Source organism: Oryzias latipes, chromosome 20 (assembly GCF_002234675.1).
Source record: "Oryzias latipes chromosome 20, ASM223467v1".
Lineage (NCBI taxonomy): Eukaryota > Metazoa > Chordata > Actinopteri > Beloniformes > Adrianichthyidae > Oryzias > Oryzias latipes.
Genome location: NC_019878.2, coordinates 24,989,795 through 25,003,127, shown reverse-complemented (window position 1 = coordinate 25,003,127; position 13,333 = coordinate 24,989,795). Strand labels below are relative to the sequence as shown.

General features: G+C 43.9%; 1 protein-coding gene across 2 annotated transcripts in view; it reads right to left on the bottom strand.

Moving 5' to 3' along the window:
- cdh18 (cadherin 18) overlaps positions 1 to 13,333 on the bottom strand; it is a 180,456-nt gene that overhangs the window by 20,472 nt on the left and 146,651 nt on the right. For both annotated transcript variants that reach the window (XM_004081197.4, XM_023950139.1), the window contains exons 8-9: positions 8,050 to 8,186; positions 2,167 to 2,288 (exon numbers count right to left, since the gene is read on the bottom strand). In XM_004081197.4, the coding sequence (XP_004081245.1) occupies positions 2,167 to 2,288; positions 8,050 to 8,186 (259 nt within the window). The remainder of the gene's footprint in view (positions 1 to 2,166; positions 2,289 to 8,049; positions 8,187 to 13,333) is intronic.

Sequence of the window (13,333 nt, the reverse complement as noted above, 5' to 3'; positions counted from 1 at the left end):
ATAACCAGCATTCAGCGCGTTCTTGAACGTGCATCACGTGCGCAGTGTGTACGCAGCTTTCCACGGGCTCGGAGACGGTCTAGACCAGTGTTTTTCAACCTTTTTTGAGCCACGGCACACTTTAACCTTGACAAAAATCCCGCGGCACACCAGCACCCCCCCCCCCCCCCCCCCAAAAAAAAGCAGAAACTCATAGTCTGTTTTGATCTACAGCCCCCCCCCGCGAATCTGACGTGCATTTTTGTGATAATTGTGGCAGAAAAAGCAGGAAGTTGCAGATGTTTTTTCTAAAAGATGTAATAAAAGTTAAGTTACATACAAACTGTATGTTCGTTGTGGTTTCAATCAATGTAACAAGGACGACTCATTGTACGCTAAGGCGCTGTCCCTTTAAGCCAATGCATCATGGGAGATGTAGTGTGAATACGGCGAGAAACCGGCAGAAACACTTGCGTCTCTGAGTTTCATGGTTTTGTTCACTTGTTCCACGGTCTGATACCGGATTCTGTGGAAAGCTGCACCGCTAAAGACGAGCTTTAGCTGGTGTTTTTGTCGGAACTGAGTGAGTTATGAGCTAAATCGGAACAAGGAAGTTTAGACTTTTAACACTTCTGATTGGTCAGACTGATGACATGTGATTAAGCCTTCAAGAATGATTGGTGGAGACAGTAAAAGCTGCGGGACTTTTCAGAAAACAGTTATAGCTGCAGGTAAATCGCGGTGCCGTCATTCTTATCAAAATGTCTTTAATAGAATCAGTTAAACACAAAGAAATAAGTATTTTATGATCTTTCATATTCCTAACTACTCAGTGTTTTATCAGGACCTGTTTGGATGAACAAAGAGCTGATTTCCTGGAGATGGTTAATGTTTTTAGATCAGTGAATGAGGGCAATTTTCCACGGCACACTTGACCATCTCCCGCGGCACACTGGTTGAAAAACACTGGTCTAGAGAACTGTGCTGAGCCGTCAGGTGCGTCTAATTCTGTATCTGGTGTCGTTCTCCGGCGTATTTATTATCTGTTTGATGTGAACACATACGAGCCCAACTATGGTGGATCATATTCCATCCACTTCAGCCTCTCAGAACCAAAACAACGTGGATTCTGTGAACAATGACCAGAGAGACGCGAGAAGAGACAGATCTGGAGGAACTGACCTCAATAGACTGAGTACCCTGACATAATACAGAGTAAAAAAAAAGAAAAGACGTGTGAAGAACTTTCTTCAGAGCCGTCGGCTTGTGCCAAAGGGGAGCCGCTTTCAAATAAAGACGGCGGCGCTCTCAGAGCAAACTAACACGCCGTTTTTCTGCAAACACAACACTTCACAGAAAGTGACAAAAGAGCTGAGAGCAGATTCACATTAACTGGGGGGGTTAAGGCGTCTTCTGCTGCACTGCTTTGGTCTAAAGGGGTAAATACTTTATTACAGCTTCATGAAAAAGGAAAGAATTCATTTTAGATCTGGAACGGATCTATAGACGGTCTAAAAACGGAGCAATTATTTATCATTTCTATAGAACATCCACAGCATTCTTGAAAGTTGGAGACATCAAATCTCTTTGCTCCAGTTCCAAAGCTGTGGTTTAAATAGGAACCTGAATGGCTAATGAGTCTGTGATACTTAAACTGTTGATGGGTGGCGTCTCTTTTCATGCCTTCAACTCTTCAACTCAGTCCTCTGATCCCAAAGCCAGAGGCTACAATAGAACTTTAATTCCCATTTAAAACAAACTTCAATGCAAACTTTTCCTGCTTCCAAGTATCAAAAATGTATTCCGTTGTCTTTCCAGTCAGTGCTTCATACTTTGCAGAATGAACCTTTCAGCCATTTCCAGGCTGCTGATTGCTCTGCATCTCTGAAACGTTCTGCGTTTGAACGAATCAGAGAGCAGACGGCACTGCGCCTGGATGTGGAGCTGCTGCTGAGAGCCTGGTTCTGAATAAGGGATGATCAGCAGCTTTCTGAGCCTTCACCGTGGTCACAGACGCGCTCTGCTGAACAGCCCAAAACGCTGAGGGGAACACAAGTTCAGCTCAGCGAGCGTGGAGTCAGAGCTGGGCTAATGGACGCCTTCCTGCTCCCTCATCCTCACACTTCTTCAGCTGCTCAGAAGTTTGGAACTTGTGAAGATAAGAAAGTAGTGTGGTAAACACTCCACCTGGCCAGGTCTTGAACTCTCACAAACAATGACTTCCTCATCAGCTGCTACTTCCGGTGGATTGTCGTTGGTGTCCAGGACCTGGACGGTGACAGGAACGTGGCTGAAGAGGACCGGATTACCTGAAGAAAAAGCAAAAACCGGAGACATTAGGAAAGCAAAACCATGATGGAGAGAAACTGAGAACAGAAGAATGATTTACTACATCATATAACAGTCATGTACAGATATTTATGTATTACTAACTGTGGGAAAGAAGCCAAAGGGTCTGACTTTGGACTTGGCTGAGCCTCTCAGACATGGCCTCATTTGGAGTCCTCCTGTTGTTTCAGTCGAGTTTCTCTTTCTTTGAAACGTCAACATTTCCTTTTTTTAGGTTTGTTCAGTAAAGATGCAGCACAGCGAAAAAAACACTTTGTTTTATGGGAAAAAAGGCTGATTTTGCTTAGTTAACAGCTTTTTATGTTCAAGAACAAGAAGAAAGACCACAAAGACCCAGAAGGAAGACTGGATCTGTCATCTGGGTAGAGATAGTATCTCACCGAGCTGCAGCTGCTAGGAGTCATGAAGACTCACGAACCTGAATAGACTTGAACCTGGAGACTGATTGTCCATAAACATCTGACTGAAGCGGCGTTGACAATGCCAGTGTTTTTGTCCTGGACTTCCATCCATTTCCCTAACCGGCGGGGTTACTGGAGCGTCCTGGCTACTGTTGGGCGAAGGGGGGGAACATGCCGGACAGGTCGCCAGCCTGCTGCATCCACGGTGACTCTCTGTTTGCCGGCCAGCCAGCAGCTAAAAAAGGTTCCCTGTTGAGATTTTCCCGTCTCGGGTTCATGCGGGACAGTGAGCCTTCAAACTGGATAACGGCTGTCACAGACAAAGCTCTCGGAGCTCGAAGCTGCCGCTACCGGGAGATTTTTGAATGAACCCAGACACGGAGACGGGAACCACCGATGTTTTGGTAGAACTCTTTCAAATAAATAATCCTGATCTCTCAGCATCATCCGCGTCTTCCATGCATTGTAAACGGCATAAACACAGACGCCGCCCTACATGGCCATCAGGCTAAAAATATTAGCTGGAAGCTCCTCCCACACGCGGTCACGGCATCAGGAACACATTTTTGGACAGGCGGCGAGCGGAAAATTCCCAGCGCGGCAAATGACAGGCAGCTGACGTTTGGTGTGAACGCAGTGTGACTCCGGATGTTGCATCCACTTGATGCAAATATTCCTACTCGTGATGAAAAGAGACAAACCTTCCAGCTTCAATGATGCAATAAACAACACAAAAACAAAATTAATTTTGTTTGGTTATAAAACATTCCTATGATAATTATTTGGAGGATACCTTAAAACTTTCTATGATGAATCCCATTGATAAAATCTATACTATTTAAAACATTGACACATTTTATGAAGCACATGTATTTTTAAGTGGAAATAAACAGATTTTTGCTCCATTCCTGACTGTCTGAGGGTAAAGGCCTTCATTAACTCAGCGATGTTCCTGCATCAAAGCATCCAGCTGTGAGATTCAGTCTTCATGAGCCAAAAACAGAAGAAACAGCCTCATGAAAGCTCCGCTTCCCAGTTTTTCTCCCCGACTGCAAGAGTTTTTGTATGTGAGGCTGTAAGCTGTCATTTGCACAAAGTGCACTTAAATCACTAAGATCCCAATTAAAACTGAAAAAATTGTCTATGCGTGCGGATAAATTGCTCTTGATTAGAATTTGTGGTTGATTTAAAAAGAATAAAAGAAGAGGGTGTGTACGATAAGTCTATGTCATAGGTGGAGCTCTGCTTGAACTAATGAACCTGCAGCTCTTAAAGATGACCTCACAGGTGTTTTTCTGTGATGCGGGCCAAAAGCAGAACATCGGTACCCGCTCTGCAGCTGATCAGCCTGCACTAATGCCAGACTATGAGGGGATCGAGGTTCGGGTCCAGGCGGTGGGCAGCGCTCCCCTCAGCTGCCCAAGAGCACATCAGAACATCAACCATCTCCTGGAGAGAGAAAGGAGGGGCGGAGTTTGCACCAAAGGTAAAACTGTGACTGGAGAAGAAGAGGGAGACAGGGAAACCCCCTTTCTGTCGGCTTCCATCGCCATGACCATCTTTGCTCTTCATTTATTCACAAACCTTCCAATGTGCCTTATGCAGCCTTCTTTACCTTAACCGTCTCAGTCCCAAACAGACAGACGAGCAGAAAAGAAGCCTCCTGTCATCTTTTATCACCTCCTCCTGGAAACAACACCATTGCTGCAATTTGTGCAGAAAGTTGTGCCAGTTTGCACTTTTCAACGTGCAAAGTATGGATCTGCGCCTGCAGCCCAGCTCCATGCATGAATATGCCACATTTAGTTAAAACCATCTGCTCCTCAGTTTTTGCCAGAATCATAACTATTGCAATGCATTCATGATCAATGCAGTTGATTGTTTTTTTTTTCCCGCTTCAACATGCAGGTCAGTAAATCAACAAGCTTTTGCACACACTGTTCACTTTGCACAGGTTTGCGTCTTTTTTGGGGGCAAATAAATCTGCCCGTCATTAAAAATCCAGTTTGGCTGAAATGTAACAACCGACAGGAAAACCACCTTAATCCCTGTTGTCTCAAATATGCAACAAACCACGTCAGCACTAAAATTCCTTAAATGTCATCTACTTAAAAAATAGCATCATATGTGATTTATTTGATGGCTGGAATTAAATTCACGCATTAAGAAATTAAACTCTGAGAAGATTTCAGGCGTTGAGTTAAACGTTGGTTCCTAGTAAATAAATCAAAGCCTCTAAAAGCAACTTCCCTTTTTATCAACGGGCTTGCATCTATTATAAAACTGAAATGGTTTTAACCTTAAAATCAGGGAAAACATCCTAGATCTGTCCTTGACATAAGGCAACGGAAACCACAAAGATATGTAATCTAGTAAAAAACAAAAATGTCTTCGGCCAAAGACGCGTCTCAGAAGCACCAGGCTTTGGTTTCCAGACGTGGACGCGCAGGAAAACAGTAAAGACCAGTCAGCTCCACAAGAAGGTTCCAGAGCAAATACGGCAACACAAACTGAAATCTCCGGCTGCTCTGCGCCGAGGCCACAGTCAATATGAGAGTTTTAAAAAACTCCTGCAGGAAGGTGGAGGACGCCCTTTTTTTTCACCAGCTCAGGAACAAAGCGCTTGACCTTCAAAGCCCGAGGCACCGCCGTCCTTGACAACAGAAAGGCTTGGCTGGGTTGTTTCCGGAAATGAGCGTGTTTTGCAGTTTGAGCGTGCAGCAAATCAATGCAGAGAAATGGCACGCTGGCTCAGCAAAACCTTGAGTATATAGAAGGAAAAAGTCATGCATGTGCACGCCGTCTGTGCAATTTATGGCCAAGGATTTTTTATATCACTGATTTTATCTGGCATTATACTGAATTCTTCATGCCCCCCCTGCTGTTTGACAGTCTACAGTTCTATAGGACAGATCTTTATGCTTTTTCCTGCCAGGGGCCAAGGTGATCCAATAAAAAAGCAGTAAAATTCAATCATGCATTCATTAATTCACTTGCTCCCTTTGGATATTCTATCTACTCCGTGTAGAAGCTCTTCACAAAGGTTGGCGGTGGGCCGTGTTGCTCCTTTGTCTCTTTATTTAACAATGCGACTCCTGGCCCATTCACAGCCGTAAAGACGAGCGTGCTTGGCTTTTGGCGCCGTCTTGAAATCTAACTGTACCCTTGAATTCTAAAAAGGTGAGAAGATTAAAAAAACAAAACAAAAAACCACATTAGCATGCAGAAAGCATGTTGGCTGGCAGAAGAAATGCCCTAATTGTGATCAGAAACATCCAGGTCACCTGATCGCAGCTTTCATTATCAGTTTGGGGCGCTCCAACAGTCAAACGGCGAGGACTGGGATGCTTTTGCAGTTAATGATGAGGACGTGCAGCCCTAACCTGTTTTGAATAGATTTGTTTTTAATGGGAGGGGGGGCTTGAGCCGAACAGGTTTTTGGTTGGTCCGGGTTTTCTGGTTGGTCCTCGCAGAGAGGAGCGGCTGCATTTAAGGAGAGCCCAGGTGTATTTAGTAGTTCTCAAGAGCCGTCATGAAAATGGAACGTACCATTGTCGTGTGTGCGGTGCAAAGGTGTGTCGTGAGGCATTTGGAAGGATAATGGAAATTGGAATTATGACGTAGGGTTGATGCTGTCGTACGGCGTCCTTACGCCACACTCGTTTGTCGTTAGAAGGGTGTGAGTTCTGGCTCCTCATTGACCGCCCAAATGCCACATGCACGGGGTGTGCACGTCATCCAAAAGTGTCTGTAGGAAGTTCACACAAACGACACTCTGATTGTCTCATTTCTAACAGTCAGGCTTCAGGAGCGTGCACGTGTCACGTGAACAGAACTGACGGGCTCCTTGTTTGGTCTGGGGGGGGGGGATTAAAGAAAAAAGACAAATCTGTACGACACGCCTGCCTCTCACCTACCCCCCCCCCCCCCTTAGGTGTTGTACAGGTGTTCACTTCGACCTGTCGCTCATCTTTTTATTTTTAACACATTTATGAATGAGTCCATCAAATCATTTATTTGTGTGTCTTTATTGTCTTGTTTCTTGTTTTTTTCCCTTTGCTGGAAACAAACCAATCAATGCTCATTGATTGTGCCTGGTGATTGGTCAATAACTCCTCTGATGCGTTGGTGGTTATGTTTCCTGCATCTGTCTTTTGGTGAGCGGGTGGTGGTGGTCTTCACGCGGACCACAAAGACACGGTTGAAGACCTGCTGCTGTTCGTTAATCTGCTACCGATGAGATTCTGTAAGTAAAGAGCAGATTCTTGTCCTCCTTCTCTCTCATGTAATCTGACTTTTGTTGATATTGATTTTTGTCTGCAATTTTCCCCTTTATGAATCTGAACCTGAGTGGCCTCTGATTAAAGGATTTCCTCGGGCGTCTTTCCATGAGGACAGTGGAACTGAAGCATTTCATTTCTTTACAAATCAATTCAAATGCTGCTGTCTGGGACAAAGATTACCCATGATTCAACTGATTGATTGACAGATGTAAGAAACAAACACTGACCTGTTCTTTTAGAGTTTATTTTTGAGGGTATTTCGCAGGAACAAAAGACATTTGTTTAACAGTTTGCTATTGTAAACCCCAAAAGACCCAATTTTTATGGTTTTTAATCAGTAAATACCAAAAGATGGACGTTTCTCTGTTTGTGAAGTTTCTTTGGGAATTTCTGTTAAATGAAACATCAAATGTTTAAATCTGTTTTGACTGAATATTTAATATTTGGTGTGACGTGACTGCATCAAACCAGTGAGTGCAACTATAACATTGCAAAAAGTATGGGTTCCTTAAAAGAAAATAATATTTTTTTAGAAAGATTGAGGTGAATAAATATTTGATTTAGTTTGAAGAATCCATGAAGCCCCTTCCTGATGGCGCTTCACCTTCATTCTTGTGTTTTCCATCAGTTTGACCCCCAGACCAGAATAATAAAGCTCAATCAGAGCAGACAGAGTCTGAAACTGTCCTCCCAACAATGGAGGATGTGGTAGAACCTCTAATGCGGTCTTAAATGTACGCAGCAGCGTTCTGCCATAACTCAGTTACATAGAATCACAACCACAAACATCTAATATTTAAGTATTAATATAGAAAAATCAAACATTTTCAAAATAAGGGGACAGATGAAAGATTTTTTTGATCTTCTAGAAGCAGCTGTCACCACCCGTCATTTGTCGATAGTTTAGTTGACTTGTGTGAATTCATTCTTTTTTTGGTGAAGCAATCATTTAAATCTTTAGGATTAACCCAGCGTATGTTACGTGTCCTTTCATTCACTCCAACGCCTCATAAGTGACCAAAATGCCGGGTACCTACCAACCTCCGAGGCCACCACAGTGATGTTGTGCCACGGCGTGTCTTCCCGGTCCAGAGGCTGCGTGGTTCTGATGACTCCGCTCTTCGCATCGATTCGGAAGTAGCTCTCCTCCTCCTCTTTGCTGTCCAGCTCGTATCTGTCACAGAAGAGATTGCTGTTCTCAGTTTCCCCCTGATGAAGCGCATCCAGGCTTTTAAACTGTGCTGCTGCTCAGGACTCCAGTATAATGATTAAAACCACATGGAAACGTGAATATCTGACAGTATTTTTGTTATTTTAATTACAATTATAATTACAGTGTCTACTGCATTGGTGACCTGAAACACTTTCAGGAAAAAGTCGCCAGAGTTCAGAAGGTTTCTGCCTCACAGCTGGAGGACAAATCTCAGAATTTGAAGAAGGGTTGAGTTCCAAATGTCCCTCTTTTGTGGAGCAAATGTATAATTACAACAGGGGAGGGAATCCCTGCATGTCAGAGACTAGACAGGATCCCAATTAAAACTGACGAACACTGAAAAAATACTTTCTTCAATATATAGATGTTGTCTAAGAATGTTAATGTAAACTATAATTACACTAACATGAGGTTTCACTTGATGAATGACATTTCCATTGAAATTGCAATTTGTTTAAAGCATTTTTCCAAATCCACATCAAAAGATCAGAAAATTCTTTTCTAAAGTTTTTCAATCTTAAATCATCCTCAAAAAAAATTAAATTCTCTCAAACATCGTCTGTATTTAGTCACAAATAAAGACATTGGTCAAGAAATTAACAGCAGTTTGAAATTATGTAAGCAGAAATGTTTTAGAAGTAAGTTGGTATTTTGGAAACTTCTTTATTTTTACTGTTGGAATTCCTCTTTGACAGTCGCAGAGATGGTTCCAACATGCGGGGCCTTCAGAACCCTTTAAGAGACGTGTGACGTTCCATTCTGCACGCCTGACGAAGGCTGTAGAGGAACAGGCTGTACGGGGGGGGGATACTCCCTGCAGTCATGACCGGCCTTCCAAACACGCATGTTCAGGACTTCTGACATGTGACCCTGAACTGAAGACAGGGGTCTCCTCATGTTCGGATGGAATTTGAGATGACGAGTCAAAGACGTGGTGCAAATGTAAAACCAGAGCAAAGATCCTCAGGTGAGGTTTGGCAACGACAGCTGGAATATTCCAGGTTTCTGCAGGTTTTCTGCTCTTCAGTTCTTACTGGCAGCTTTGGAAAAGCTTTCTCATCTCTTTGCAGGTCAATCCTCCAGAAACAAAGTCGACTTGTTCATTAAACAACACCGTCCATGTTCCTCAAAGCAGAGGAGCTAAAGTTGCACAGCATTATTATAAAAATACACTCCAGTCATAAACTAGTCTCTTGTTATTTGTAGCAAATATACATTTCAAATGAAGTTCCTGCATGAAAGCAGCTGAGCATTTGTCTGCTGCAGCACCAAACAGGCCTCTGTACTTTCCTCCTCCTTTACCAAAGTAGACTCTGGAGATTTTCAGGCTCTGCTTGGAGGAAAAACATCGGTGCTTTCAAAAGGAGCCAATGTTCTCTGTAAAGCAAACCTGGAGAGATGGTCTGAGATGCTGCCGGAGGTCCTGGGTGACCTTTTCAAAAGCGATTCTTATAACCAAGCACTACGTTTACATTCAGAAATGTCTTCTTTTATTGAGATGCCATTAAAAAAGGGAACGAAACAATTCAGTTCAGTTTGATTATTACAACCATAGTGGTCTTAATGGGCTTCGTCCGGTAAATGTATAAGAACATGAAGTCATAGAATATAATAGCTGAGCTAAACTAAACAGACTAAACTGGACATCCCTGCCCTTAAAACCCTAAAAACTCCTTAAAAAGTAGAAGAAACCTCAGGATTGTCCACTTGAAGGAGGGATCCTCCCCCAGGACGGACCAGAACCAGAAAAAACAAAACAAGACCATACAAAAGTCTCCAAAATGTTTCATGAACTCTCCAAGATGAAAGCCACAGCAGCTGCAGTTCAAAAGCATCATCTAGAATTTAATCTGTTTTAATGTTTGAGCTTCAAGATCCAGAAAATTCCAAATCAGTTCATTTCTGCGTGAAGGTGTGAGCATAGACGGCGTTCGTTAGCAGCTTTACTGACTTTTAATGCTTTTCCAGAACTTCTGCCACCAAAGACGAAGTGGAGCAGCTGCTCCTCACGAGCACCGACTGATTACTTCCCAATTTATCTCCTAATCACCCGGTTACACCTTTAATCCAGGATTATTCCCAACTGTAGCACAACCGGGGGAAGGCTTGCTGTTGAAAGCAGGAAAATACTGGAAAGGAATGTGAAGCCTGGACAGTATTTCATGGATATTAGGAGCGTTTGTGTTGTTGATGTGTGTCGATGATGATTGTCGTCCAAATCCTGAGCAGCATCTGGTTTCTGAAGGAGATACTGAATGGTTGGACTGCATAGAGAGGGGGGGCCTTTCGGAGCATATTAAATATCACAGAGATCCTCCTAAATCCAAGGTTGAGGCTCTCTGCAGCGCCGTGCGTCTCGTTTCACCGTCAAACAGAAACCAGAGCTGCTCTGAACCAGAGAGACTTTTCTGGAGTCGACAGCTGCACTCAGTGATTGGGATCAGATCAATAGTCTTTTGTTTTACAGCCATGACAAACCCTGGAATCTGTTAACAGGTTGATGAAAAAACGTGACAGCAAAGAGGTTCTTGGTTTTATTTTTAAATCTGATCAAATTTGTCTTTTTTGGTGTTTTTAACATGTTTTTAAAACACAAAACACCAGAAAGTAAGGTTTACATGTGCATCTCTCTCAGTATTTCAGTATTAAGATAATGCTGTTGAAAAAGATTCTATTTGTGACATAGAAAATAGGATGGGCGGGGCCAAAAGCTCCATGCTCCGCCCCGTCCTCCCCTGAGAAACTGCAGTCCAGGATGAGCCCATTTAAAAAGACGGTTCCTCAGTTTGACAGAAGAAATGTAGTAGAATGAGAAAATTCTGCTGCCATTAGTGCTAAAAAACACTTGACTTTACAGAAAAGGGGGAGTGGCTTAAAAATGAAGACAAGTTGTGGCTTCAATACATCTATCTATCTATCTATTGTATTTCTCTTATTTTGAAATCGCTTGAAATAAATCATGAAATCGCATTTTAGCGTGTGTGAATTAAAGCTGTTCTGATGTGTGTTGATCATGAGGGGAACAGCTTAGCATGATTTCCTGGCAGATTCCTCACAGGTCGACTTACAAAAGGTGTTTCCACAGGTTGCTGTGAGTGTGACCGCTTGTTCTGAAAAGGCCAGGTGTCACACAGGTGAGGGCATCACTAAAGCTAACCCACAGCCATTGGCAGCAGAAAACCTGGAAACGACTCAAACAAACATGCCGTGACGCGTAGAACCGCAGGTAAACAGACGATGACATCATTCTGGCTCCCATCAAAAACCGTGTGGTGGTTTTTGCTCTTCAGACATCTGGAGCATGAAGCCTCTGCCTCTGCTCGTGTCTATAAACCTTAGAGTTTGATGACAGCAATATGAATTCTATTTAATGATGAAAATATCTAAGTGTACAAATACACATTAATCAGCGCCTCTGTCAGAAGCTGCTGTTCAGCTTCCCACTCAGACACTAATTAGACATGAGAGCAGCTTGATCCACTTTAACATTTTGACAATATGACCTGCTGAAGCTGAAACGCACAAAAAGACGAGAAAAAAACAGATTCAACTGCTGTTCAAAGTCAGCCTTTAGATCTGCTGCTGTAACGGTCTGCTGGCTGAGCAGCGGCGGCGGCAGGAGCGGCAGGAGCGGCGGCGGCAGGAGCGGCGGCGGCAGGAACGGCAGCTCTCCAGGAGAACGTGTCTTAATCACAGCAGAGGATAATAGGCAGCATGGAGCAGAGCTGCTTCATTGATCACTACAGACCATAAAAGGTGTCTGAACCTGCAGGCCGCCTATCCACAGCTGCTCTGTGTTTGATGTGATTTGGTCTTCTTGACGTGGAGCATCTCGTCTGCTCAGACCACAGCTTACACTGGGCTGGGCTGTGCCACTTCATTCCATCTAACTGCTACCATGACACTACCGCCACCAACCTGAACCATTGGTTCACGGCAGGAATCTGTTTGCCCCGGTCTCCCATTTCCAGACTCTCAGCTGACAGGACTGGCATCCAGAGTGAGAACCTCTGCTTCGAGGTTGAGCCAGTTCCCAGTTCAGAGGAGAACATCTGTGTCCGTTCTTGTTGTCGGTCTGACCTCTCAGCTGCCTCCTTCTTTCTCTGAAATCCTCAGAGATGTTTGGGTGTAAAAATCCCAGCAGCCCTTGCTGCAGCCCTGTGAACTCTGGTACCCACTACTACGTGACGGGTCGGCTTTCTGACGCTCGGGCTGATTTCAGCATGTTTGCCTTCTCCTGTCGGAATGACTAATTGCACAGAGCAGCTGTAATGTGATCGGCTTTTTCTGATCAGGAGCAATTAAGCCGGCGTACTTAATCAATTGTCTGGTAACTGTAGAGCCTGATAGTAACTGGATCACTTTCCATAACTGCCCCTGATAGTGGTAAGTAAAGATAATGACTGAAAGCGCTGGTTTGGGCTCAGCGTGTGAAAAGCTGCGTCAGGCAGACGTTGGCCTCATGCTCTGAATCTGGTGGCTTCAGATCAAAGACAGCCAAATGGTGATCCCTGCCGCACTTTGCATTCAGACAGGATGCACAGACATGATCAGCAGAGGCGCAGCGGTCTATCCCTCAGGATGTCGGTGGCCGTGGTGCAGCGGTAGGGCGGTCGACCCATGATCACAAGGTTACAGGTTCGATTCCCGCCTTGCACGCCCATGAGTCGAAGTTTCCTTGGGCAAGACACTGAACCCCACCTTGCCTCTGGTGGCAGTGGAGCGGCCACCAGTGTGTGAATGTGTGTGTGACTGGGTGAATGGGTCTGTGACTGTAAAGCGCTTTGTCCTTGTAGGTAGAAAAGTGCTATGCAAGTATACGTATGCCATTTACCATGCTGACATTAATAGACTTCCTGCTGTTGTCTTGTTTTTAACCGCTGGAAAAAGATAACAGGTTCTCCAGAAGGACAGGTTCTTTCAAATGCAAATCTACTGAATGTTTACGGTTTCGTTTTTACCGCAGTTGGAATTTTAAAGCCTTCATTAAGAGCCGCCCTCACACTGAAGTGTAAGCACGATAAAAAACTGGTTTTGGTTTTTCTTGTTGTTTATTCAGTTTTGTTGGGGCTGTTTTCCATGTTTGAACTTCAATTCAGAACAAAGAT